Source organism: Urocitellus parryii, chromosome 4 (genome assembly GCF_045843805.1).
Source record: "Urocitellus parryii isolate mUroPar1 chromosome 4, mUroPar1.hap1, whole genome shotgun sequence".
Taxonomy (NCBI): Eukaryota; Metazoa; Chordata; class Mammalia; order Rodentia; family Sciuridae; genus Urocitellus; species Urocitellus parryii.
In genome coordinates, this window is record NC_135534.1 from 144,217,286 (window position 1) to 144,241,673 (window position 24,388).

At 44.6% G+C, this 24,388-nt stretch overlaps 2 protein-coding genes across 2 annotated transcripts in view; both read left to right on the forward strand.

Annotated features, from left to right (window-relative positions):
• Window positions 1-2,031, forward strand: part of Dmrt1 (doublesex and mab-3 related transcription factor 1) — a 101,469-nt gene extending 99,438 nt beyond the window's left edge. Inside the window, exon 5 of the mRNA XM_026413070.2 lies at window positions 1,877-2,031. Within this exon, the coding sequence (XP_026268855.1) occupies window positions 1,877-2,031 (155 nt within the window). The remainder of the gene's footprint in view (window positions 1-1,876) is intronic.
• Window positions 2,032-10,337: 8,306 nt separating this feature from the next.
• Window positions 10,338-23,977, forward strand: Dmrt3 (doublesex and mab-3 related transcription factor 3). The gene is made up of 2 exons (XM_026413068.2): window positions 10,338-10,800; window positions 23,010-23,977. The coding sequence occupies exons 1-2, from the start codon at window positions 10,338-10,340 to the stop codon at window positions 23,975-23,977; spliced, it is 1,431 nt and encodes a 476-aa protein (XP_026268853.2).
• Window positions 23,978-24,388: the final 411 nt, after the last annotated feature.

Sequence of the window (24,388 nt, forward strand, 5' to 3'; positions counted from 1 at the left end):
CTGTATGCAGAGAAGACCCTGTCAGTGGTTGGATTGGGATGGGAGTCAGCAGCTTAACTCACAGACTCTTCACTGGGCTCTCCAGATATGTATAGTAGCAAGATCTCAGAGCAGAGTCTACTACTTTTGGAAAACATATTTGCTGTGTATTTATATAACAATCAGTTGCATGTACACACAATTCATAAATCACCTTGAATTTGCAGGGGGTTTAAGATCCATATAACAAATCAGATTTTGTAAGAAGCTGTTCTGCACTGCAATAAAGAGTTCAGGTTCCCAGCTTTTGGTTGCTGGTACTATATTTACATATGTACATGCATTTTTTTGACATCTGTAAAATACTATTTATGATTATTTCCCCCCTTTTAAAGCACGTTTTGCTTTTTATTTAAGTTACTAAAGACTACACAGATACCCTCAATATAAAAGAGATTGCTTTTCAGGAAATTGCCTAAGTTACTTTTCAAATTTATTATCGTACTAAGTTTTCAGATCACCCCTTTCCTCATTGGATACTGAGGTAACTATACAAAACTATCATCTGTCTGTCACACTGGAGAGAGGGAGCGTTTGGGAATAATTTGGTCCAAAGGTCCATTTCTTAAATCGTAGCTCTCTTTTATTTCTGTGTGATTCTACTAGCGGCAGCAAACCTTTTCCAAACCCGTAACAAGCATAAATGGTGTTCTCTTGTAAAAAGGTCTCTTTTCAGCCTGGTAATATACCTTATTAAATTCCAAACATAATAAGTATTGATGGCAAACACATCAGGACCCAGTACAGCTTCTACTATGATTTAGTTCTCTACAAATGACTTCAGCACTCAGCTCCCAATGCATTTTGCTAATTACATCATAGATTTCCCTATTGATGAACACAAGCTGAATTAACACAGGAGCACTAATGTACCCTTTCACCATTATTGTTGTACAAGAAGCCGTGGCAGATGCTGGCAGTTAGTTACACAAACATTAGTATTAACGATTGGCCATTTGGAATTGGTGACAAACTACTGCCCGGCAGAATCCTGAGGCTGAAACCAATCAGGAAGTTAATGAGGAGAGAAATTACCACTGCAGCTTCCCCTTAATTACATTCACACTAGTCAGGAAGGGAGTTCTGGGGGTGGATCTAAACTGGGCTAAGGTTAAGAAGGTCAGAGACCCTTTTGCTTAAATTTTGTATCTACTGTGACTTGTAAGGTTGCAAAATTTTGTTCAACACATTATTACTTTTGCATCCTTCATATTTAATGTCAGTTTCCCACTGGAATTTTTATGTTTATGTGTTTCTCAAAAATCCTCTTTTCCTGACTTATACTTTAGTCATATAATTTCATTTTTTCCATTTATAAAAATTTCCCCCCCATTTACTCCCACTTTTTTTTTTTTTACTTTTTAAAAAAGTCATAATGCTGATGCAACCCCCATGTTTATTGTCTGGTTGTAACCAAGAGAAATAATAGAAAAATTGATTTGTTATCCTCACTAGATCTTGCCTGTCCAACAGTGGAAAAACATGGGTGGAGCCTTACTTAGAAATACTTTCTCAGATGGATCACTTGATTGACAAGTTCATTAGCATAAAGGAGAGGGACTCAGTGAGGGGTGGAAATAGTTTCCCAAAGAGAGTAGAGCGGACTTAAAAAAAAAAAAAAAAAAGTAAAGTTGGGATTCTGCTACCTAACCTCCGCTTTTTTCCCCCCATCCTAAAGCACTGGAAATTTTAATGAGGGTTTGTAAAAAACACTTGCAACTCAGAACAGCAATGGAGAGTGCCTCTTTCTTTGTTGAAACCTAATTGAATACTGAATGTAGAAAGACTAGCCACTTTTAACATACTCTTTTCTCCTTTCTCTCTCCCCACTTCCCAGTATTCTCGCCGCCCAGCAGTCAAGATTCTGGCTTGGTTTCCCTCTCCAGCAGCTCTCCTATTAGTAATGAGAGTACAAAGGGGGTTCTCGAATGTGAGTCTGCCTCGGAGCCCAGCAGCTTCACGGTCACTCCGGTCATCGAGGAGGATGAGTGAGCGGCCGCTGGCTGCATTTGGCAGTTCACTTGGAAAAGCAGGCTTATTCCATTATCCACAGGGTTTGTTGTTATTTTGCATTGATTCATGCTGACTTAACAGTTGAGAATGTGTTTGGTTTGTACTCCTTAGAGTTTAGTTGAGAGGTAAAACACACTTGTAATAATTTAGGGTTCATGACTACCATCTGCAAGAATTAAGTGCTTTGCTCATGGAGTTTAAATAGTAGTGCCCCTCATTTTTTTTTTTAATGACACTGGTTTACATGTAGTTTTCATTGAAATACAGTCAGTAATTTGCTCAAGTAAAGCCACATATTTGTGTCTAAATTAGTCATAATTAGTGTACTTTTGTTTTAAAAATGAAATATCTTAGGTGCCTTAGATTTTTTAAAAAATTAGTATTTTATTAAAATTGCAAGAATATAAATTTAGCCAAGTAAATGACCAGTGGGAAGAAAAGAGCAGGCAAAATTATTATTTTAGAAATCTGCAGAAAGTCAGGGTAAATGGAAATACTGTTTTTGTTTGCTGTTGGAAATAGCCATGCCCTACCCCCCAATACAAAACATAACTGAAATATGGTGAGAAAAAGGTACAGCCCTTTAGAATAGCTACTTTTTCTGTAAAGGATAATTTGAAAACAACACCATTTAAAGTAACCCCAGTGAGGCAAAGCTTCTAGGTGTTGTTTATAGAATAATGAGTTTAACATACACTCTACACTCTTTCTAGTACAGAAAAAAAAATGGATGCAATCTAGACTATTTTGTAACCTTAAGTTGTAATTTGATTTGAAAGTAGGTACATCTTTAAAAGTTACTTCAAATTTCTGAGTTCATTATTTTGTTAAAAATTGCTTATGGAGTACTTCCTTATGTAACAGAAGCCGTCCTGAAATGAAACTTGTCTAAAAAAAATTCATTGTTCTGTGTAGTTGCAGCTGTACCTGAAAATAAAAATGTTATTGATGACTGAATTTTCTTGTGTGTATATTTGGGTGAGCGGTATTAAACAGGAAAAAAGAAATTACTTGTATTTTCTTCGCTCTGTGCTTTGAAAACATCTATTTGATTTCACCCCCATCTGTTGTAATCAATAACCTGACCATCTTGTTTTTTATTAAATGCACTTACTCTTAATTTCATCCACCAGTGGTTTTAGAGAGAATAATGTGGAGTTACCTATATAGGTTTGACATTATAAATCACTTCTTGGGGCTGAATCGTATAGTGGTATCGATTGATCCTGATATATCACAGAAATTTACTGTCACTTCTGTTTTCAATTAAAGATACAATCAGTCAGATAATGACTTAATTGGATTTTACAGAAGATTGAGTTTTATTGCCCAGTGCTTTACGAGTTTAGTTAAGGAAGATCATTTTATCACACTTGTCAGACTGCTGCTACTGCAGCAGTGTGCCCTTCGGTGGCTGTAGCTGTAGCTATTGTGGCGGCGACACTGGGAGGCTGCAGGGACGCAGAAAAGGGAACCTGGCTGCCTAGCCGCCACCTCCAGGGGTTGCTGGTGGCGTTCTCAGAGTTGAGGGTCTCTTGCTCACCGGAGCGTTCGGGCTCCAGCCCCTCCCTCCCTTTTTGAGTAATACTGAGGATTCCTGAGTTTGTCAGACCAGCATGCTAATAAGGGGGTTGTTGAAGTTCGCTTTGGCCCTTCAATAGGGGAGTGGTCCTCCTAGTACTGTTCCCATCAGTGCCTGTGCACTTCTTGAAAAGCTTGACAGAGCCTGGGTAATGTGCCAGCGGTCTGAGACTGAGCACCTTATAGGTCCTTGGTTCACACTGAAGACCCGATTCTGTGAGCCTGGGCGGGCAGAGCCCTGGAACCCAGGCCTCTCGCTTGGGAAGCACCTCTCTTTGCTAAAGAAGCCTTGAGGTACACCTACCTGCCTCACCTGACGCCTAGTGTAGTGCGGCATGGGGGTGGGGGGGCGTGCAAGGGACACCTATTGGCGATACATCCCAGAAGGGCCATTCCCAGCGGGATGGCTGGGGCTCAAGACTATTGGGCCAGTCTGGGTCACAGGTTGGTAGTTCTCTCTTCCATATACCTCCATAGCAAGAGACCGGGAGCCTTCCTCCAGCGCCAGGTAGAGTGGAGTGACGTTCAGATTTCCTCCTCCAGCATTTGTTCTTGACTGCTAGGGGGAGGGTGCCAGACAGGACCAAGGTTTGGCCCAAGAGAACTGCCTTATGAACTTACCCAATTCTAGATGCAAGGTAGCGCATAGACTGTAAATCTTGACCGCTGTATTTTAACATAATAAACATTCGAGGTGTGATCACTTTTTCAAAAGCTCTCCACCTTCGAGATGACCAGCAATTCTACTTAGTCCCACCACTCCCACGGGCGGGATCTACCGAGTAGTATGTGGGATGTACGAGAGCGCAGAACACTTGAGTGCAAGAGTGGGCGTGTCGGGCAAAGTGCCCGCGGGGTTGGCTGTGCTCAACGTCCCTAGCTGAGCCTTTGCAGATGTGCCACTGCTCTGGCGCTGGGAAATCAAGGCAGGCTTACTTGGCCTTCCTCTGCCGGATGCTTGTCAAGCATCAGATGCCAAGTGTCTGGAGGTCAAAAGCTCTTACCTTTCCCCAAGGAGGCCTCTGACTTGCGCTGTGGCTGGGGTCCTGCGACCCCTCCCGCGTTCCAGCGGACGCACCCCTCCGGCCTGCAACCCACCGCGACAAAGAGGCCGCTGGGTTCGCGTCCCCACCCTTGGGACCCCTGAAACTTGCAGACCCCCAGCTGTGGAACCGGGGACCAGAACACCCTTGGTGACTCGCCTTCTTGCTGCCACCACCATTGTCATACCCGCAACTGGGGCCACGCAACGAATAGTGCAATCTCGGTCTGTAGCAAAGGCCAGCCCCGGCCAGCATCTCCCTTGGGAAAATAAGACCCCTCAGCTTTACTGAAACTTCCTTTGGTAAACTGGTTTTCCACGTACTTACATTGCACCGCATCTTGACGCCGTGCGTCTAGACGCTTTAACAGGTCTCTATGGAAGGCACTGCACCTTTTAAAGAAACCCGGCCTGTCAAGGGCGTGGGACAGTTCTTAGCTCCTCTGACTCGGGACGATTGGAGTTGGTCAGGAATACTAGTACAGGAAAGTGATGCGAAGGTCTTACCCTTTCGCTCTCCAACCACAAATGGACGAGGCCTGAGACCCGATGCCCTCTGGGCCCTGAGCTTTTTTGAAGCTTGGCTGCTTCCAAAGACTTGCGATTCATGTCTTAAATGACAGCCCCTTCCCGGCTCCATACTGAAGCCCGCTTCGGCCTTTACTCTGCCACCTGTTTAAGTTTATCCCCCTCCCAGCCCTCAAACTTTTCCTCAGTTCAAAGCCGGCGGCCCGGACAGTGGAGTGGGCGGTACAAGCAGAACCGTGGGCGTGGCAAGCTCGGGTGGGCGTGGTCTAGGGCGCTCCGGAAGTAGCCCCTCCCAAGAGGCTCTTGAACCTGGGTTCCCGGCCTACACCAGTGGGAAATGGGGTGCGCCCCGGAGGTCTCCGCACAGCGCCAGGGACTAGCCGCGTAGCTCTCCTGCCTCAAGTCCGCCCGCAGGCGTAGAGCTCCCACCCCTCTCCTGGTGCTGATGGCGGGGCAGTGTGGGTGTCTCCGCAGCTCTTGGTTTCCCCTTAATATTCCCGGGCATCTGGAGCCGAGCAGGATTTTTTTTTCCCTCGGTTGCGTTGGTCCGACTGATTTCCCCGTGGCAGGGCATTATTGAGGAACAGCAGGGAGACTGAAAGGCTGGGGACAAATTTCTGGAAAAGTGGAGCCTCCTAGAGAATTGCACTCAGTGCCCCCAGAGAATGCTCTGGGAACACAAGCTTTCCTTGTTCCCCTGAGTGTTGCTAAAATTACCTAAAATAATCGTCTCCGCCTGTTTAGTTTCAAAGTTCGCAGGAGAAAGATTATCTTCAAAATGTCTTAAAGTTACTGCTGCTCATTTTACCTTACAGTAGACAAGTTTCTACTCTAACGAGTGTGAGACTCCTTTCCCATCCAAAATAGCATGGGGACTTGGCCAACGCTCTCAGCCCGCTCGGTGCTCGCCCGGAGTGCTGGGTCTGGCCGGCCGGCAGGGCGCTCCTAAAGAGCCCGAGGGACTCACTCTGGAGGTGGCACCCTGGAGTGAGTTGCTTTTTCGGTCCATTGGAAGGCACAGGGTTTGAGGTCACCGCTTGGCCGGCGAGAGAGGGGCAGGAGAAACAACACTTCCTCCAGAAAAGTTTGGGCAGGCACGGTCTAGTACCCAGCCAGACAGGGTCTCAGGAATCTTCACGGGTTGGAACGCTGCTCCCAGATCTGAGCAGCTGCTGGCTTCAAGGATTCTAGAACACGGAGGGCATAAGGGCACCAGCAAGAACCAGCGAGCTCACAGGAAGTTTGTTCACCCTTTTGCTTCAAAAGGCCTTGGCTCCTGAGCATCTGGAGCCGGCTACCGACTACGACCCATCTTCTTCTCTTCCAAAATAGTGTGGGGACACGACCATCCAGGACCTTCCTTCCTTCAGCTCAATGGTATTCCCCCAGGCCTGCCAGAACTGACCCCCACCCTCGTCCCCCTCCACCAGGTGCTCCAGAGATCCCGTGGGGATTCACACAAGTGTCTCCTTAACCAGTTGAGGCAGAAGAAGGACATTATTGACACCTCAAGAAATTGTCCATGGCCTGACTGGACATTGCCCCCCTCCCACCTTAAATTTGAAGCTGGCCAGTGAGAGCTGCCAAGAGGCACAGACTGGGTGAGAGCTGAGTAATCATGCTAAAGTTCCTGTGCAGTGAGAGGGAACCCGGTTTTCTGCCTTTATAAAGGTTTCTGTAAGCCCCGGCCCCTAATGTCTATCCATATCAACATCACTGTGGTCAGGACATAGACAACAAAATAGGAATGCTAACTCCCCCCTCATGAAAATCGAGCAAAGCAGAAAATTTCTTGATGTGTCATGCATCCGGGACAATATGAAACTGTCCTTTTGATTAAACGTTGCTTAGGAATGAGTAGCCGCCATCAGGTCTCCCATATTTCGAGTCGGAACATCCCCATTTTCTCCAAAGTGCACTCGGATTCATGGCTTCATATGTACACACACCACATGATTGTATGTACTAAGAACTAGCACATTATTTTTCATCCTTTCACTCTTACACCTGTCACGATTCTACCCTCTTAATTGTGGTTTGAAAACACAAACACACGTCTCAGAGGAGAGCATGAGTGGCTCTAGTCTGAGGTTACATTTATTTGTAGTCCCCCGCCCCACTTCCAATTTCTTTGATGATTTTTCCCATAAGTGCATAAGCTGCAGGGACTTAGTAGAAGCAGGCCGCTGCTCCTAAATGTGATTCGGACCATATGCTTTCTACATTCATTCCTGCATCGGCTTTTCTTCTCTGCACTAACTGCTAACACGTTATAGTCACCTTGAAATTTCCTCTGCTATTTTCCAATTAAAAGCTTAATAGCCCTGGAAACGGAGTTCATGTGGTGAAGTTTACCATAGCCCCTTGTTCTGAAAAGCTTTCTGCTGGGATCCCATTATGTGCTTGAATAAACCCTTTCTGCAAACAGAAATGGGACTCGGGGTTGTCAGGTGTTGGGTTACAATAGACTTTGAGGCAGGGGACATTTTACCAACATAAATACAAACCTGTCCCTATAGGGAGATGTTGTCAAATACTGGGATATGGAAAACATTCCCATCAAATATGAGAAAAGGATTACTGCGCTATATCAAATGAGTATTTAGATCTCAGCCCCCGATGTGCACTGGAGTGAAATGGCCCCGGGACCAAATAATGCCAGACTGTTTGAGTGGCATCGGGATTGGGTGGTTAGGTGACGAAGTGAGGAAAGGAGTTTGCCTTGGGAGTGATAATGTCCCCCACAAACCTGGTGCAGAGTTCTGTTGCTTTCCTTAAACACACACACACACACACACACACACACACACAAATAAAAAAAACCTTTACTCTCATTTTCTTTGTTTCCGCTGACCATTGAAGAAAATCGGGAGAAATTCGGCTTCGGAAAAAAGTTCACGGTTCCTGAATTTCCAAGAGATTTCAGTGTCAAAGTTCCCAGATCCGGTGCTATTCGCGACACTGTGTATCTATAGTCTTGCAAAGCGACTCTCAGCTCCACACTTCCCTGCCTCAGGCCCATGGGGCGACTGGTGGATCTCTGCCTAAGGTTCCGAGAATTTATGAACATTCCTTCCAGTTGTAGTGTTTTAGGGCTTGTTTTCCTAGCAAAGGGTGGGAGGAGAGGAGGGATTAAGGGGATAAGAGAAGGGGCCAAGCCTGAAGGGCCCCGGTCTGATGCGCTTTGGGGGGAAATGCTTCCAGAGTTAGCACTCAAGAACAAGAGCCTACGCCTCAGGAGGTCAGCTCCCCGCAACTCCCAGACGAATCTGAAGCCCAGAACGGTTAACAGGGTCCCCTTTTTAATCCCCTCCCCTCTCGGAATCATTTTAGGCAGAGGTTGGCTGTTTAGAACTCCTGGCGGTGCTGTACTTGAATTCTCAGCAGAAAAGAGAGGGACCTTTTCCGGGTTCTTGCTTGCTTCCTAGGCTGTATAACGTGACCTCCGGGAGCCGACAAGGGCCTCTGTGCAGCGGAGGGGTCTGGCTTTGCTGCGGACTCATCTATTCTCTCATCTAGCCTTTGGTTCGTCCACACCGCTATAAGATTATCTTCGCGTACGCTTTTAGAACGCGAACAGACGGAGCCAGGACTGCCACTTACCCCTTTGCACAGTCATTATGCTGCCTGGAGCCTACTGTATCCACCAGTGTAGTCTTTTGTTTGTTTGGGGGTGGGGAGGTTAGCCGTCTCTATGCGTATATATGGTGGTCTGCATCAGGAGAGATTGGTACTCTTAGGAGATTAGAAACATGCAAAATAATATTCTAAACAAATTTTTATGCTGTCTTGTGCAAGGGCCTTTCTCACCCCACTCAAAGACGTTTATGACTGGGGTCTATGGTTGGGGAGCGGGGTGGCTCCATCCCTATCTTTAACTAAATCCCAGATTCGTGGGGATTTGATTTCGGTAAAGAGATACCTCCATTTGATGAATCGATAGCTATTGGGAAGTGGGAAGATTTTACCCTGTAATTTTTCAGATGCTAACCTGGCTCCTTGGTCCCGCTCTCTGAGAGTTTAGACCCAGCGGTGAGCACTTCCTGGGCCCTTCAAGACACAGACTGGTTTTTATTTAAAAACGGGAAGGGGAAGTAGAAAAATAAAGGTAGACTGCAACATGAGTTTCAGACTGTCAGTTTTTCAAAAACGCTCATTTTCTTGCAAAAAGAGGGAAAATAATGCTGCAAAAGGAAATCAAGAACCCCAAACTTCCCGAACCAGTACCACCCCTGTCACTCCTAACTCCACTCTCCTGTGGCCACAGGGACCACAACTCTAAACGGATCGGTCCGAGTGAGGTCTGGGGTGCATCCGCAAAGCTCCTTCAGGTCCATCCTCGCGGAACTGTGTGTCTGTCACTGAGTGTCGGTATAACATCGACATTAGGCTCAATGTCTCCAGATCAGGCCTAAAGAGAGTAGATGAGAATGTAGGGGAGCGGCCACCTGACTCGCTTACAGGCACCCCCACCCTCACTCCTGCCGATCCTCCCCTTCCCCGCCCTATGTGCACCACTGTGTTCCGAACGCCGCAGTCCCTCCGGCGGCGGGAAGGAGTAACGGAGAGGCTTGGATCAGGGGGCCTTGAGCGCCCCCGCGAGAGTGACCTGGCTGCAGGTGGCAAGGAAGGTGAAGTGCAGGGACCTTAGGGGCGCAAGGAAGGTGTGGGGGTGGGGAGTGCAAAGAGACAAGGACCCTGGTGGGGCGGGGGGAAGGAAGGAGGGGTTGAGAGAGGGAGGCGGAGGAGGTGCTGGACCTGGCCAGCAAGCAACGGAGCTTCAGACAGCTGTCTCAGACCTTAATCAGAGCACTTGCCGGCTCCTTGCAGCCGCCGCTGCGCCTCGTCTTAGGAGGACTTGCGGGCTGGGCTCTGAGCCCAAAGCAGCAACCGGCAGAGACGTCGCTGGCGTGGGGATTGGTGGGGACACGAACCCGTAAGGCCGAAGCTGTGATCGCCACTGGAGAGTCGGCTGCAGTACCTCTGACCTCCCCAGAACGCACGCGGCCTCCAGGGCTGCCAGGGGTCGCGCCACCCGGAGACGGAACCCTGAGCAGACCCCCCAACTCCGCTGTCCAGTCTCCGCTGGCCTGCCCCCGCCGCCAGCTCGCCAACTCTTCCCGGAGCCCAGGGCATGAACGGCTACGGCTCCCCCTACCTGTACATGGGCGGCCCAGTGTCGCAGCCACCGCGGGCGCCCCTGCAGCGCACGCCAAAATGCGCGCGCTGCCGCAACCACGGCGTGCTGTCCTGGCTCAAGGGCCACAAACGCTACTGTCGCTTCAAGGACTGCACCTGCGAGAAGTGCATCCTTATCATTGAGAGGCAGAGAGTCATGGCGGCGCAGGTGGCGCTGCGCCGGCAGCAGGCCAACGAGAGCTTGGAGAGCCTTATCCCCGACTCGCTACGCGCTCTGCCCGGGCCCCCGCCGCCTGGGGACGCCGCTACCACCCCTCAGCCGCCTCCAACCTCGCAGCAGTCTCAACCGCCGCCGCCGCCGCCGCCGCGCCCAGCCGCTGACTTGGCCGCGGCCGCCGCGCTACGCTGGGCCGCCGAGCCCCAGCCCGGAGCGCTGCAGGCACAACTCGCCAAGTCAGGTAAGAGCGTCTGCGGTGTGCGAGCTTGGCCAGGCGCGTGGGAAACTTGAATGTCTGCTGTGGTTCTGCTCGGGAGGCAAGTTTGGGAAGTTTGTCTGGCCAGGCCTACCTCCACTAGGCCGGTTCTTACTTTCCCTTGATCTGGACCCCGTGCAGTTGGATTCTGGGTCCCCGCGGGAAAGGCAAGCATCGCCAGGCATCTTCCGCAGATTAAGGGGAACCGGTCAAATTCAAAGGATAGAGAAGTCGAGACAGGACCAAATTTAAACTCATGTGCACATACTCATTATTGTGTGACCAGTTTTTCCTGGCTGCGCGTTTTAGAGGAGCTCACATTTGAGGGTGAGGAGGTGAAGCTTAGAAGCCAAGGCCCAAAGCTTGGCTGACTTTCAGACTGGACATGCTTCTGAGCTTGGCCTAGGGTAATTGGAGCGAGGACGTGTTATCTCCAACTTGGGGGAACCCATAACCTTTTTAGCTGCTCCCAGTGCCCTCCAGTCTCCTGAGATTTGTTTAAAGAAGCCCCTTTTTAGGAACGATAATTTAAAAGGTCCCGAAAGACTCCTAACCTGATAGTGGACCGAGAATCTTGGGTGTCCAGAGCCATCTTTTGCAGAACCGCCTAGGTCCTTTAACACCCTTTGCCAGGCCACCTGAGCTGTCCTTCTGGTTTAAAGAAATAAAAACAAAACTTTATCTACAGGGAGGAAAACTACTCTGTCAAGCCCTTTCCCAGGTTATAGGCTGGATTGGGCCTCAGGCTGCTAAACCCTGGGTCTGGAGCAAAGACTTTCTTGACTCCCCTTTCCTCTGCTGTTCTTCCCTGCCTCCTCTGCAATGCTTTGTTGGGGGTGGGGGTCTGCCCTAAGCCCTGGAGGTGGGCCTCCTGAGTGGCACTCCCAAGTTGAGTCTCATTCTTCTTCATCCTGGGAAACCTCTAGCTTCTGTCCCGGTCTGGGTAGTCCAAGCTTTCCTTTGATGGCTCTTGGAACTCTGGAATGTGTTCAGTGCTCCCCTTTCACTGGGGCAAATGTACAAAGAAAAAAAAAAGTCCATCTCCTCAAGGAAGCAGGTGTGCTGCAATTAAGAACTGGAAGGCTCAGAGCCTTTCCTTAAGTTGAGCCCAGGAAGAGTGATTGCCTTCCCCCACAACTCAAAAGATAGTTTCCCTGAGAGATTTTCAGGAGCACTGGATTGCTGGTTGGAGCTGGGAAAACTGCACACTCACTGGTGAGTTGATGGTAGCCTGGAGGGTTCCTTCTGCTGCCCCATTGCTCAGTTATGCCCTCGAGGCCTGAAGTGCTTAGAGCAGCTTATGTGAAGGGCAGGACTGAGTGTTTTAAGGACAGAAGAGTTTACTGCACATGGGTTTTTCAGATATTTAGTCCAAAGCAGAATATTTCTCAGGACATGCCCTCCAGTTGTCTCTCTTTTGTTCCTGTATCTCCTCATATATACAGATTTGCCAGGGAGTAACAAGAGAGGGCAAAAGAGGAATTTTTGGTTTTGCTTTTTGTTCCTTAAGGTTGTTTGCCTTCCTTGTTTGTCTTAAGATTTGAACAAGGGAACTAGGAGAGTTTGGACTCACTCTAGAAGTGATTACATGCTAACCTATTTTCTTAATTTTTCCTTTTCCAGTTTCCCTGGGTCCGTTGCCACCAGAGCTAGAGCAGGTTTCTGAGTTCATGTCAGAGGTAGCATTTTGCAGTGACTGCCTGTCCTACATCCCCACTGTAATGTGGCATTGGTTTCTGTGGTTCTTGTCCAAGAGGGGATTCCTTTCACATCCTGTGCTCTTCCGATTGTTCTTTTATTATCTAAAAGTTCATGGTTTATAAAGAATTACCAAATCCAAAAGAGCTAGGGAAGGAGGAGTAGTAAAGAGGCCAAGAAGGAAGGTGGAATTGGAGCTGCAAAAGCAGCAGGACACATGCTTTGGAGGAATAAAAAAAGGAAACAGATTTCAAGTGGACAAACCCAACCTGGTGCTCTTCTAACAAGTTTTCAGGAATAGGCTGAGCCCTCCAAATTGAAAACAAGTAATTGGAAGGAGAGGTCCGAGTGATTATTTTGAGGGATTGAGCCAGCAATCCTAGGGCTAGGCTTCCAGCCTACCACATACCTTGTATGTTGATTTGCACAACTTTTGTTTCAGTTTCTTTCATTCAGTTTGACCGCATAATTCTTTTTTTTTTTTTAAATAGCCAGTCACCTATCCAATGAAGTGGGACAGGAAAAAGAGCAGATAATTATTTTTCACTAGGAATTATAAGCACACAGGCAAACCCATTCTATGCAGTGTACATAAAGAGAAAGTCTATTTGGGGTTTAAGTTAGAGAAAACTGGCTGAGAATGCTTGTTGTTATATGGGTTACACCTTTTTTGGGGGGCAGTTATATTTAATGTATTTGATGTAACATATCAGGGATATTTAGAAGCATATCATACTCCTTTATAAGTAGCTCACAATATATTCAGAGTAAGCAAAGCTGTATTCGAAAGGTAGATCCACAAGTACAGTAAATACTCATGCATAGAAATCTCTATCTTCTGGCAAATGATGCAGATCTGTTTCTTTGTGAACTTTGAGTTAATGAACGTGGCTAGCCTTTTTGCAGGGCAAAAGGCCTCTGTAGAACATAGCAGTAGAGAGATTTTCTTTTTTTTTTCTTGGATAGAAATGAGGGTACCACCAGCTCATAAAATGTTTTTCCTCTCTAGAAATCTTTGAGAAAAGCACATATCTTAAAGAAGAGTGTGTTTGCTGTGCATCCTAGAGAAAAACCTTCAAGTTCAGGGAGCAACATCTTAATACCAAAGCTAAGTTTTGTAACTGGAAGATACCTTTCCCAAATTCTGTTTCAGATTCTTTAAAGGAATCCAACAGTGTTTTTGAACATCCCTTTCAATGTGGTTCTAAGGAGAATTTCCATATTCTAATGATCTTTACTTCTAACTATGGATTGTAATATTCTTTTTGTCTTTTTAAGTGTAGATTTCTTCTGCACTATCAATGATTACTATCAATTACTGACTTGGAATTACTAGATTTTTGATTAAGCCTCAAATTGTAAATTAGTTTCTTTATACATACCATGGAATTCACTTATTCTCCTAAATTCCCTCTACTTTTCCTCATACCCCTCCCCCCATGAAAATATCACAGGAAGCAAGGACATCTTTCAGCTGTTAGTATGTCTGAATCAGCAGTCTCAGCCAGCCTTGCCAGCCTTTCAGGACCATGGGCTCCAGAGCTGAGGGAAGTTAAGGGTCACAGCCAAGGTGAGAAGCTGAAGTTACAGTCCTGTGTTGTGGCTTTTTACCCCCAAACTTTTACCTATCCCCAACTTTTCCTCCAGTAGAGTGTCCTGGGTGGCCAAAGCCCGTGGTACCTGGACAGGAATGATCTGTGGCTGTAGATTGTTCTTAGGTCTATATCTGACATCAAAATAAATATGTATACAAAAATCTTTTAAATGTTCTTAAGGGAGAAAGAAATCAAAACATATTTGGTTAGAATTAAGAGAACAGGATCAAATAGGAAAGTAGACCTCCTTTCCAGTCTATTTCTTCTGAAAGGAGAGGACAAGATTAACTACAGGGAGACAAGTTAGAAGATTTGAAGAAACCGCCTTTATTTTATTTTATCTCATGCCTCTTCTTTGCTCTGGGCATCTTTACATTTTTATGCTTGCTCTGGGTTTTCAGCTTCAGTTTGATTGGGTCTTTCCCCATCTGCTTCCTAATTTAAATTTTGGGTGTTTTGTTTTGTTGGCACCAGGGATTGAATTCCAGGGGCATTTAACCACATCCCGAGCCTTTTTTATGATTTTTATTTTGAGACATGGGTTCACTAAGTTGCTTAGGGCCTCGCTGAGGCTGGCTTTGAACTTGTGATCCTCCTACCTCAGCCTCTGGAGCTGCTGGGATTACAGGCATGCACCACGGAGCCCGGCTTAATTTTGTTTTTTTGGAAAAAAAAAGTTTCTCCCAAATAGAAGCACCTGCAAATATAATAGCTGTTAGGGGAATACTCATCCAGGCCGGGAACGGAAATTTTCTGTGACTGCAGGCTAGGAGGGAAGAAAGAAGCGGGAAAGAATTAAAAGTCGCTTGTGAACGGTACCTATGAAATGAAAAACTAAGTCTGGAAGTGAGGGCTTAAAAAGCAAAAACCAACTAGGTAAAAAAAAAAAAAATGTAACTGCCTCTTTCAAACCTGGCTGGGTGGGACTCCGCGGCGTAGCCGGCGGGGGTGGTTTGGGACGGTCTAGCCCTTGGTCTTGCAGGCGGGTGCACCGACAGCTAAGAGCGCTGGGTGCAGGGCGGTGGGCGTGGATGGGGCAGGGGGAGCAGCTGGCCTGGGACAGGGACCCTGGCTCTCCCTTTCCTCTCCCTGGACCGAATGGCAGGGAGCGATCGTTTGTGGGGTCGCTCGGCTTCTCTGGGTCCCGGTCCTTCCTAACTCTCAGCTACTGGGGAACCCGGTGCAGTGTCCGCCAAAGAGCAGGCTCTAGCCGTGACCCAGCCATTCCTGCACTCGGCCTCGGGGACGCTGCTCCTTCACCCACAGTCTACGGGACTTCTTACTTTCTCAGTCCAAAGGAGCCCTGAGATGGCTTGCCAGATTTAGCAAAAAAACATGCTAACCGACCTCCCGATTACACCACCACCACCACCAAAAAAAAAAAAAAAAAGAAAGAAAGAAAGAAAGAAAGAAAAAGAGAAAAAAAAGTCAGCTATTACTGGGACTTAACTGGGCATCTGGTTATTTTAGCCACCCTAGGCTGCAGAACTCAGCGGAACCAGTTGCCTCGAGGGCCACCAGGAGGCTGGTGTCCATTTTATGGCCTGAGAACTGGGCGGGCAGGAAAACCCAGAGTGTTCCACGTCTGGGAACCAGAGTCCACTGCCCTCCGGGGAAGAGTCTCCCCCCAGCACACTCCCAGTGTTATAAATCTGGCGGATAGCCGTGCTCTCCACTTACACAACCAACTTTTCTTTTCCCTGATGGATGAACTCCCGGGTTTAAAAGATTACAGTAATCACAGGAGGACAGTGTAAATCGAATCTGATAGCAATAACTTTCGGAGAAGGTCAGGCTCAAGTGAAATGTTACCAAGCAACAGGCATTTTGTTTGCAAAATACAATCAAAGAGCATTGATGAGAAATTCTTTGCTGCAGCCAGTCAGCACTTTCTGCTAACAGCCTTACAGAGGGAAAGGGAGTAAATCTTCATAAATCAAAGTCCCTGGAGGACTTGGAGCCCCTTTCTGGAAATGTTGCACTTCTTCCTCACAGGGAGGAAGACAGAGCCTGGTGAAAATCCATTTGCCTGCCTGCCTCCTCTCTCCTTTTCTTCTTTACTTCTTCCCCTCTTGCTTTCCTCCCTTGTTTCACCTTTTAACCCCTGAGCCATTAGCCTCTCAAGTTCTGGGACCCCTTGTCTAGTCCTGTGGGCTCTGATTGTCTGGTGGGCCTCAGTCATCATAGGTCCATCACTCTGTATCTGTGTTAGGTTGTGACCAGACTCCCACATCCCTTCAAGCAACACATACTACTGTCCTCAGAAGAGAAACAAAAACATAAGTAGGCGGGGTTCCCCCTATTTTATTATGCAGTTAAACAGCTATAAAAACTCAATCAACTACCAGGTAACAATAACATTATGAAAAACAACACCCAGGACACCAGTTGTCCATACAATCTACAATTTCTTGATTGCAATTACTAGGCACACATAGATTTTACAAGCTGATATCAAAGTTCTACTTTTCAACACTGATGATTATTTTTTTTAATTCAGTGTTCATATCTGTAGCATCCATAGTCTTTAAGTGTGAATGTTTACAACAGTATTTCCACCCATGAAGACACTAGTCTGCCGGACTGCTGGCTTCTGAGTTTCTTGCTGTGTTTCATGGTAAAATCTGACCAACTGAGCAGATAACTTGGAATTTTACAGGATTAGTTAGTAAACCATAAATACCTTGGTGGCCTAAAGGTAATGTTTTGATGATCATCTGTGTATGATCTTACCTAGCACAGTGCATAGTAAAGGATTTAAGAGTATTTGTTAAATAGAGGGATAAATGAGTAACCAGCTGTATTTTTGTAAATTAGAAACAAACAGGTAGATTTGTAGGTAATTTCTCCTCTACTTCTTGAAAAGTGCTCCCTTCTGAGTTGAGATAGAGATCAAAACTAAAATTTTGCAAGATATATGAAGTCCACAGTCACAAACTATACTCCCTTAAGCCAACCCTGTCCTTGATACCGATGGCCCCTCAAAACATTGATCCCAGGGAACCATCTTGATTCCTTTATATATAAGTAAACTAGTGTTGCTAATGATTTTTAGAAGCAAAGCATGACTTGTTACTTTTACAAATCCTGCCCCCAGGAAGAAAAGGAAAGATTTTAGACCAAGATTCATTACCTGTTACACTTCAAATTTCCAACCATTCAGCTTTTTATGAGTCATCACCTCTAGTGTGAGCTAACAACAGTTGCAGAAAGTGTGAAAGCTTGTCCCTGGTTAGAATACTGACTGGGCAGAGGTCCCTCCAGAGCCTGTGTACTTCTGCTATTGCTATGAAATGCTAGGCTTAGAAATCTACCTGTCAGGGAACTGTTACTTAAAGGTGCATTACCAAAGCTTAAGTGAACAGAACTTTGATACTGAGCTAGGAAGTTGCTCTCTTATTCCAGAGCTTTTGGGTTTTCATTTTGGTTGTCAGATATATTTCGTTTTTGTAGATATAATTGGGTAGAATGTAGAAAATTCATGACATTTAAGTCAGAAAGATGTTTTTTATGTGTTTTGTGCAGAATGTTTGTTTATATGTGTGGTGGTCTTTCTCAAAATACTCAAAGTGAATACATAGTTTTTTTTTTTTTAACAGAACTGTGTTTTTATATGAAAAATAAAATCCAGAGAAAGTTAGATTTTTGCAAACTGTAATTCTGGATTTTGAAATAGCTTTTTATGTAAATCATTATTTTCTCTACTTAGTTAAAAGTTTTGCAGTTAAAAAAAAGTCTCATGACTCTTACGGCATACACATTTTAAAGCTGGTCGCATTATTATCCATAAAAAACTTTTTTTCTTAATTGAATATCTACTTGTTTCAAAAAATCATTACATTAGTGAAAAGCTTATTTCAGAGACAGCTGTATTTTTTGTCATGAACTATGAAATCTAATCACAAATGTTTAGTAAAAATTTTAGAAACATTTGAATGTTTTACATTAGAAATAGCACATTCTATGACCATCAATTACTGATTTATAATATCAGATAGAATTGATTTCTTTCTACTTTTTGACTAGTAGCTTTAGCTTTCTCTACCCAAATACTAGAGTTTAAAATATCAGTTGAACTATACTCTTACTCCTTATGTTCTAGGAATTGGGGTCTCAGTTTCAAGAAGAAAGACAGGAAAGTGTGTCAGGAGCATTTCCTGTTTCATTTTGTTAGTTGGCAGTTTCACATTTCATCATCTAGAAAGGCCTTTGTATTTTAAACCAACTTGAACAATTTGTAAAGTCCATTTAGGAAAAAAAAATTTAGAGATGTAAAGAAACACCTGTTATTAAATTACAATTTATCACAACTCAAAACTTACCCTCTATAATTACTTCTGAAAAAATCTGTATTTAAAATAGCATAATTTATAATGCATTTAGTTTAGGTACATTAATACAACCAAGTCCTAGCCACCATAGTGCCATAAACTTGCAGGCACTATATATTCTACCTTTCTGAAATTATTGTTGGATGAGGAGTTATCTTGGTGTAAGTTTGGAGGCCAGTCTTTCTTTGTTCAATTTTGAAACCCCAATAACCTTGGATGTGGATGAGGATTCTGTTGGCCCTGGACCTCCTAGTAGGACTTTATGTGCTGCTCAGGTGTTTGAACTTTGGACCTTGTTTCTTTCATTATCTTCTATCTTTCCTTTGAACACAGCATAAGCAGTGCTGAGCTTAGTTGGTTGGGATGCCCTGAGTTTGTAGATTTGATTCTTTTGACATCCTGTCAGCATTTCTCACTTTTTAGCTATAGCCTGGATACCCAAATGGAGAGTGCTGGTCAGCCAAGAAACCTGTGGAGAAGGGTGGATGATTCGGTACCACCTCTCACCCTTCTTAAGAAGTAACCAAAGTACATGGTGCCCTGGCAGGGACCAAAGCTAGCACAACCAACAGAAAGGCCCTCCTGTGATCTGGGACCTCTTGTGACCTGCAGAACCTAGGAAACTGGATACAAAAGTGGAATTTTGGACTTACAAAGAGGATTTGGACTTATAATCCTGCCATCTAGTATCCAGTAGATAGGGAGAATATATCTGTTGTCACCTTTAAAAAATGCATTATTTTTGTAATGTAGATCCATTAGATTAGTCAGAATAACATTCTCTAATTCTCTCAACTAACCTTCTGCTCTTTGGGTCACTCTACCTCTTTGGGAGACTTAAAGTACACTATGGAAGAGTGAATTTGGTTGAGAGATTTAAACATTTTTTTTTTCCTGAAATGTTCCCAGTGTTTGAAACACATTCAAGATGAATAAAATTTACCTTTTAAAACACAAAGCTAGGGCTGGGATTGTAATGCAGTGATAGAACACTTGCCTAGCATGTGTGAGGCACTGGGTTCGATTCTCAGCACAGCATACAAATACATAAATAAAGTAAAGGTCCATGAACAACTGAAAAATATTTCTTAAAAACCACAAAGCTATTTTTAGGTTCACATTTTAAGAAATAGCTGAGTTTTGAGCTTTCTAGCTGTCCTAATACACCTTTTATTCCCAAGAAGAAACGTCATTGCTTTTACTTAAAAAATCCTGGGGCTGGGGCTGTAGCTCAGTGGTAAAGCACTTACCTTGCACCTGTGAGGCACTGGGTTCAATCCTCAGCACCACATAAAAATAAATAAATAAAGATATTGTCCAATTACAACTAAAAAAGTTTAAAAAAATCCTCACCATCTCCTATGTTTCTGATTACTATGTATTATATTTTTTCTTCTGTGTTGTGATAAAAATTATATAACATAAAGCATTCCATATTAGCCATTTTAGGTATACAATTCAGTGGTTGTTCAGCTATCAACACCAGCCATTTCTAGAACTTCTTCATCATCCTAAACTGAAACTCCTCATGCATTAAACAGTAACTCCCCATTCTCTCTTCTTCCACCCCTGATAATTACCATTCTATTTTCTGTCTTTATGTATTTGCCCATTCTTGGTATCTCATAAGAGTAGGGTCATACTATTTTTCTTTTTGTGTCCAACTTATTTCAGATAGCATCATGTTTTCAAGGTTTAACCATGTTGTAGCTTGTGTCAGAATTTCCTTCTCTTTAGGGGCTGAGTAATATTCCATCGTATGTATGTGCTGCCTTTTATTTATTCATTCATCTGTTGATGAACATTTGTGTTGCTTCTACCAGTAGCTATTGTACATAGTCCTGATAGAACATTGATTTACAACGTACATCATGTTGGATGCTTAGAAAGTCTTGCCTGGCTGCCTTTGCTTTACCTGCTGCATGTGCATCCTATTTCCCCCCCCCAAATAATAGGTTCCACATGTTAGGGATGAATCTTATACTTCCTGATATTTTCCACTCTTTATTCTATTTCCCTCCATGTCTTGCATATGAAAGGAATATAAATACCTGATGCTGATAAGCTAAAATTAAACAACAAAAGGGTTTTGAGACATATAATATTTCAAACATTATCTTATGTCCATATTTACCTGGCTAGAGTACTGGACTTGTTTTCTCAAGCCCCATTAAATAAGGGCCAAAGTCCAATTGTATTCCCATTTCATTGCTGAGTCAACATACTATCATTGTCTACTCATTTTCCAGCGTTTAATAATAGAGAAACAGACAAGAGGTATGTATGGGGTTGTAAGGAAAATTTGAATAGGTATAGTTGATTATTTAGAATTTGAATCCATAGAAACTTTTGTTGCTGTTTTTGTCTTGTGGATTAGGGAGATGGATTCATATACTACAATAATTGGGAAGAGAAAATTGGGGTCCCTGATCTAGGAAGTTGTAGGAGAGAAGATGTCAAATTTTCTTGTAAAGATAGGTTGTGTTCCAGAGTCATCAAACAAAGCAAAGCTGGCTTCATGTGTGTGGATTGCAAATGAGCCCCATATTGGATACTTAATGTTTTGTATTGAAAAAGAAACAGTTTAATTAAATTTGCATAAGTGTGAATTTGTATCCGATTTATGATCAAAAGTTGCACACATATAAAAATATTTTAAAACATACTTAATGTTTTACTCGTATTTATTGTCATGTAAGAAACCAAAGTTTTGTTTTTCATTTATACTTAAAACACATGCCACATTAGAAAAACGTTCATAAATGGGCCTTTGTTTCAGGTTTTTAAAATAAACAACAATAAATAGGAGAAGATAGTTTCTGGAAGCTGCTTTGATGAAATTTCACCGGCTGGCTATCTGCTCGTGATCAGGTGTGCCCACAGAGAGGACGACAACGAGGCTATTCAGGAAGGGCAGATGAAAACATAGGCAAGCCAACAGTTGACTGAGTCATTAGGAATTTTTATCTTCAGATCAGTTACCCTGGATTGAGTAGCCACAACTAGTATATATGTATAGCATTTTGTTGTTTGTTATGTTTTTGTTTTTGTGGTGCTGGGGATCAACCAAGGGCCTTGAACATGCTAGGCTAGTGCTCTACTACTGAGCTACAGCCCCAGTCCAAGTATATGCTTTTTTTTTAAAAAAAAAGTTTAATTAAAAAAATTTTTTTAGTTATAGATATATAGAATGCCTTTATTTTGTTTATTTTTATGTGGTGCCAAGGATCAAACCCAGTGCCTCATGCATGCTAGGCAAGTGCTGTATCACTGAGCTATAGCCCAGCCCCTCTAAGTACATGTTTTTAAAAAGAGGATAAAACTCTATATGTATATTGCTTGTTAGTTTAAAAAATAGGTCCCTTTATTATAGAGGTCTGTTAGAATTTACTACTACAAAACAACCCACTCTTACCCTCTTCTTTCTGCCTGTTTAGCACTGTAATACTGGCCCATATTGGGGGCAATGTTTTAGGTCAAAATGTCAAATTTGCAACTGGTTTATTTCATAGCAAGTCTCAGCTTTATTGGGGAAGTTTTTTTCCTTCTTCTTTTAATATAATTCAAAAGCTACTTTGGGGGCTGGGAGTATGACTTAATGGTAGAGTGCTTGCCTAGCAAGCAAGAGGCCCTGATTCCAGACCCCAGCACTGCAAAAATCAATCAATCAATCAATCTACCTTTAAGTCATTTTTATGACCTTTACTAACAAAACAGACATATCTACCTGTTGCTACCCATGGACGTGGGTGGGTCTGTGGATCTGTGGTGTCACTGATGGGTGTTATTCCCTGTATAGTCTCACAAACTCTTTCCAGCCATTTCCTTTTTCCTCTCCAGCAACCTGTCCAGCTGTCCAGAATTCACAACTGGTTTTGTTTGCCCTCTAGTGCAGGTTACAGGCAACTGAGTTTGCCAGGCCCTCTGAGTAGGATTTTTTTAAAAAAGATTTCAACTCTATAGTGGTATCTTTCTTTTGCTCTGGAAATCCCATTTACTAGTTGTTGTACATGGCAACCTGGTGAAGCACACTGTCTGGTACACAGAGACATATTAACACAAATCAGCTTATGGGAAAACAGATTTGAAATATTAAAATTCCCTATAGGTATGCGGGTTGTGCAACAGCTGATGATGTCCTGGATTACAAAGGGACCTCCTCACCTTCAGAAGGGGAGCTGGAGGACAAGCCAGGGCTTCTTTTCCTGCTTCCCTGGGTTGTACTCTGGTGCTCCCCTCCCCAGTTCAGACTCACAGAGGCTATTACTGCTCCAAAGCCAGGTCTTCCATGGTTATAGGATCACATAGCTGTTCTGTGTTTAAGGCAAGCTTTCATGGACGCAGCATTCTGAGAAACCACTCTGATTTTCGATTTTATTTACAGTTTTTTTTCCCCATTTGTCAGTGATGTAGTTTGGATTTCTTTTTTTTCCTAGGATGGTAGTATGTTATGACCCACTGAGATGCATTTCCTCTTCCAAGAAGCCTGTGTACAGCTCTCTCCTGAACACATCTGTTCCTCTTTACGCACATCAGGAAAGGATTAACTCAGCTGTTCTCTGCTTTTCAGATCTGACTGAAGAACGACTTGGAGATGGCAACTCTGCAGACAATGCTGAGGTCTTCAGTGACAAAGACACGGACCAGAGGAGCTCCCCAGATGTGGCTAAGAGTAAGAGCTGCTTCACCCCTGAGAGCCCAGAAATAGTGTCGGTGGATGAAGGGGGCTACGCCACCGTCCAGAAAAACGGAGGCAACCCCGAGAGTAGGCCTGGCAGCCCCAAGTACCACGCCGAGCAGAATCACCTCCTGATTGAGGGCCCATCAGGGACCGTGTCTCTGCCTTTCAGCTTGAAAGCCAACAGACCCCCGCTTGAAGTGTTGAAAAAGATCTTCCCCAACCAGAAGCCCACGGTGCTCGAGCTCATCCTGAAAGGCTGCGGCGGGGACCTGGTGGGCGCTGTGGAAGTCCTTCTGTCCAGCCGGTCTTCAGTGAGCGGTGCTGAGCGAACTTCTGCGGAAGCCGAGAGCCTCGTGCTGCCGTCTAACGGGCACATCTTCGAACACACCTTGAGCTCCTACCCCATCTCTTCGTCCAAATGGTCCGTGGGCTCCGCCTTTAGAGTCCCAGACACGTTGAGGTTTTCTGCGGACTCTAGTAATGTTGTCCCCAACCCCTTGGCCGTGCCTCTGCAGCACCCTTTCCCCCAGCCACCCCGGTACCCACTGATGCTGAGGAACACACTGGCAAGAAACCAGTCAAGCCCCTTTTTGCCCAACGATGTCACCCTGTGGAACACCATGACGCTGCAGCAGCAGTACCAGCTGAGGTCCCAGTATGTCAGTCCCTTCCCCAGTAACTCCACCAGCGTTTTCAGAAGCTCGCCTGTCCTCCCCACCCGCGCCTCGGAAGACCCTCGGATCTCCATTCCTGAGGATGGGTGTCCAATTGTGACAAAGCAGTCCATTTACACCGAGGATGACTATGACGAGAGGTCTGACTCCTCGGACTCCAGAATACTCAACACATCCTCTTAGAGTGGTAGTGCATGGGTGGTGACCAGGTGACACTTTCTGTGCATTTCAACCCTGGGGTGCCCCAGGAGAGGCCACATCTAGTGTATACCCTTTTCCTTCTGTTTGACAAAGTGACTGTGCTTGATATTCTATACATTAGCAATAAAAACATAACTTATTTAATTTCTTGCACTTCACTGGAAAATGCCAAATAGCTCTGCTCTGTGGCTTTAGTGCTGAATGTTTATTGTAAAAGAGAGTCTAATGCAAAGAATAGTGCTGGGAAGGCTGGGGTCCGTGGGAGATTTATTTGGGGATATAAAGCTGAAGGTCAGCCTTGCTCCTAAACTCAACCTGGAATATTAAATAATCTAGTATACTTGAATGCGTTTTTTGTAAAAGAGGATTCCTCAGGATATGTGAAACCTAAAG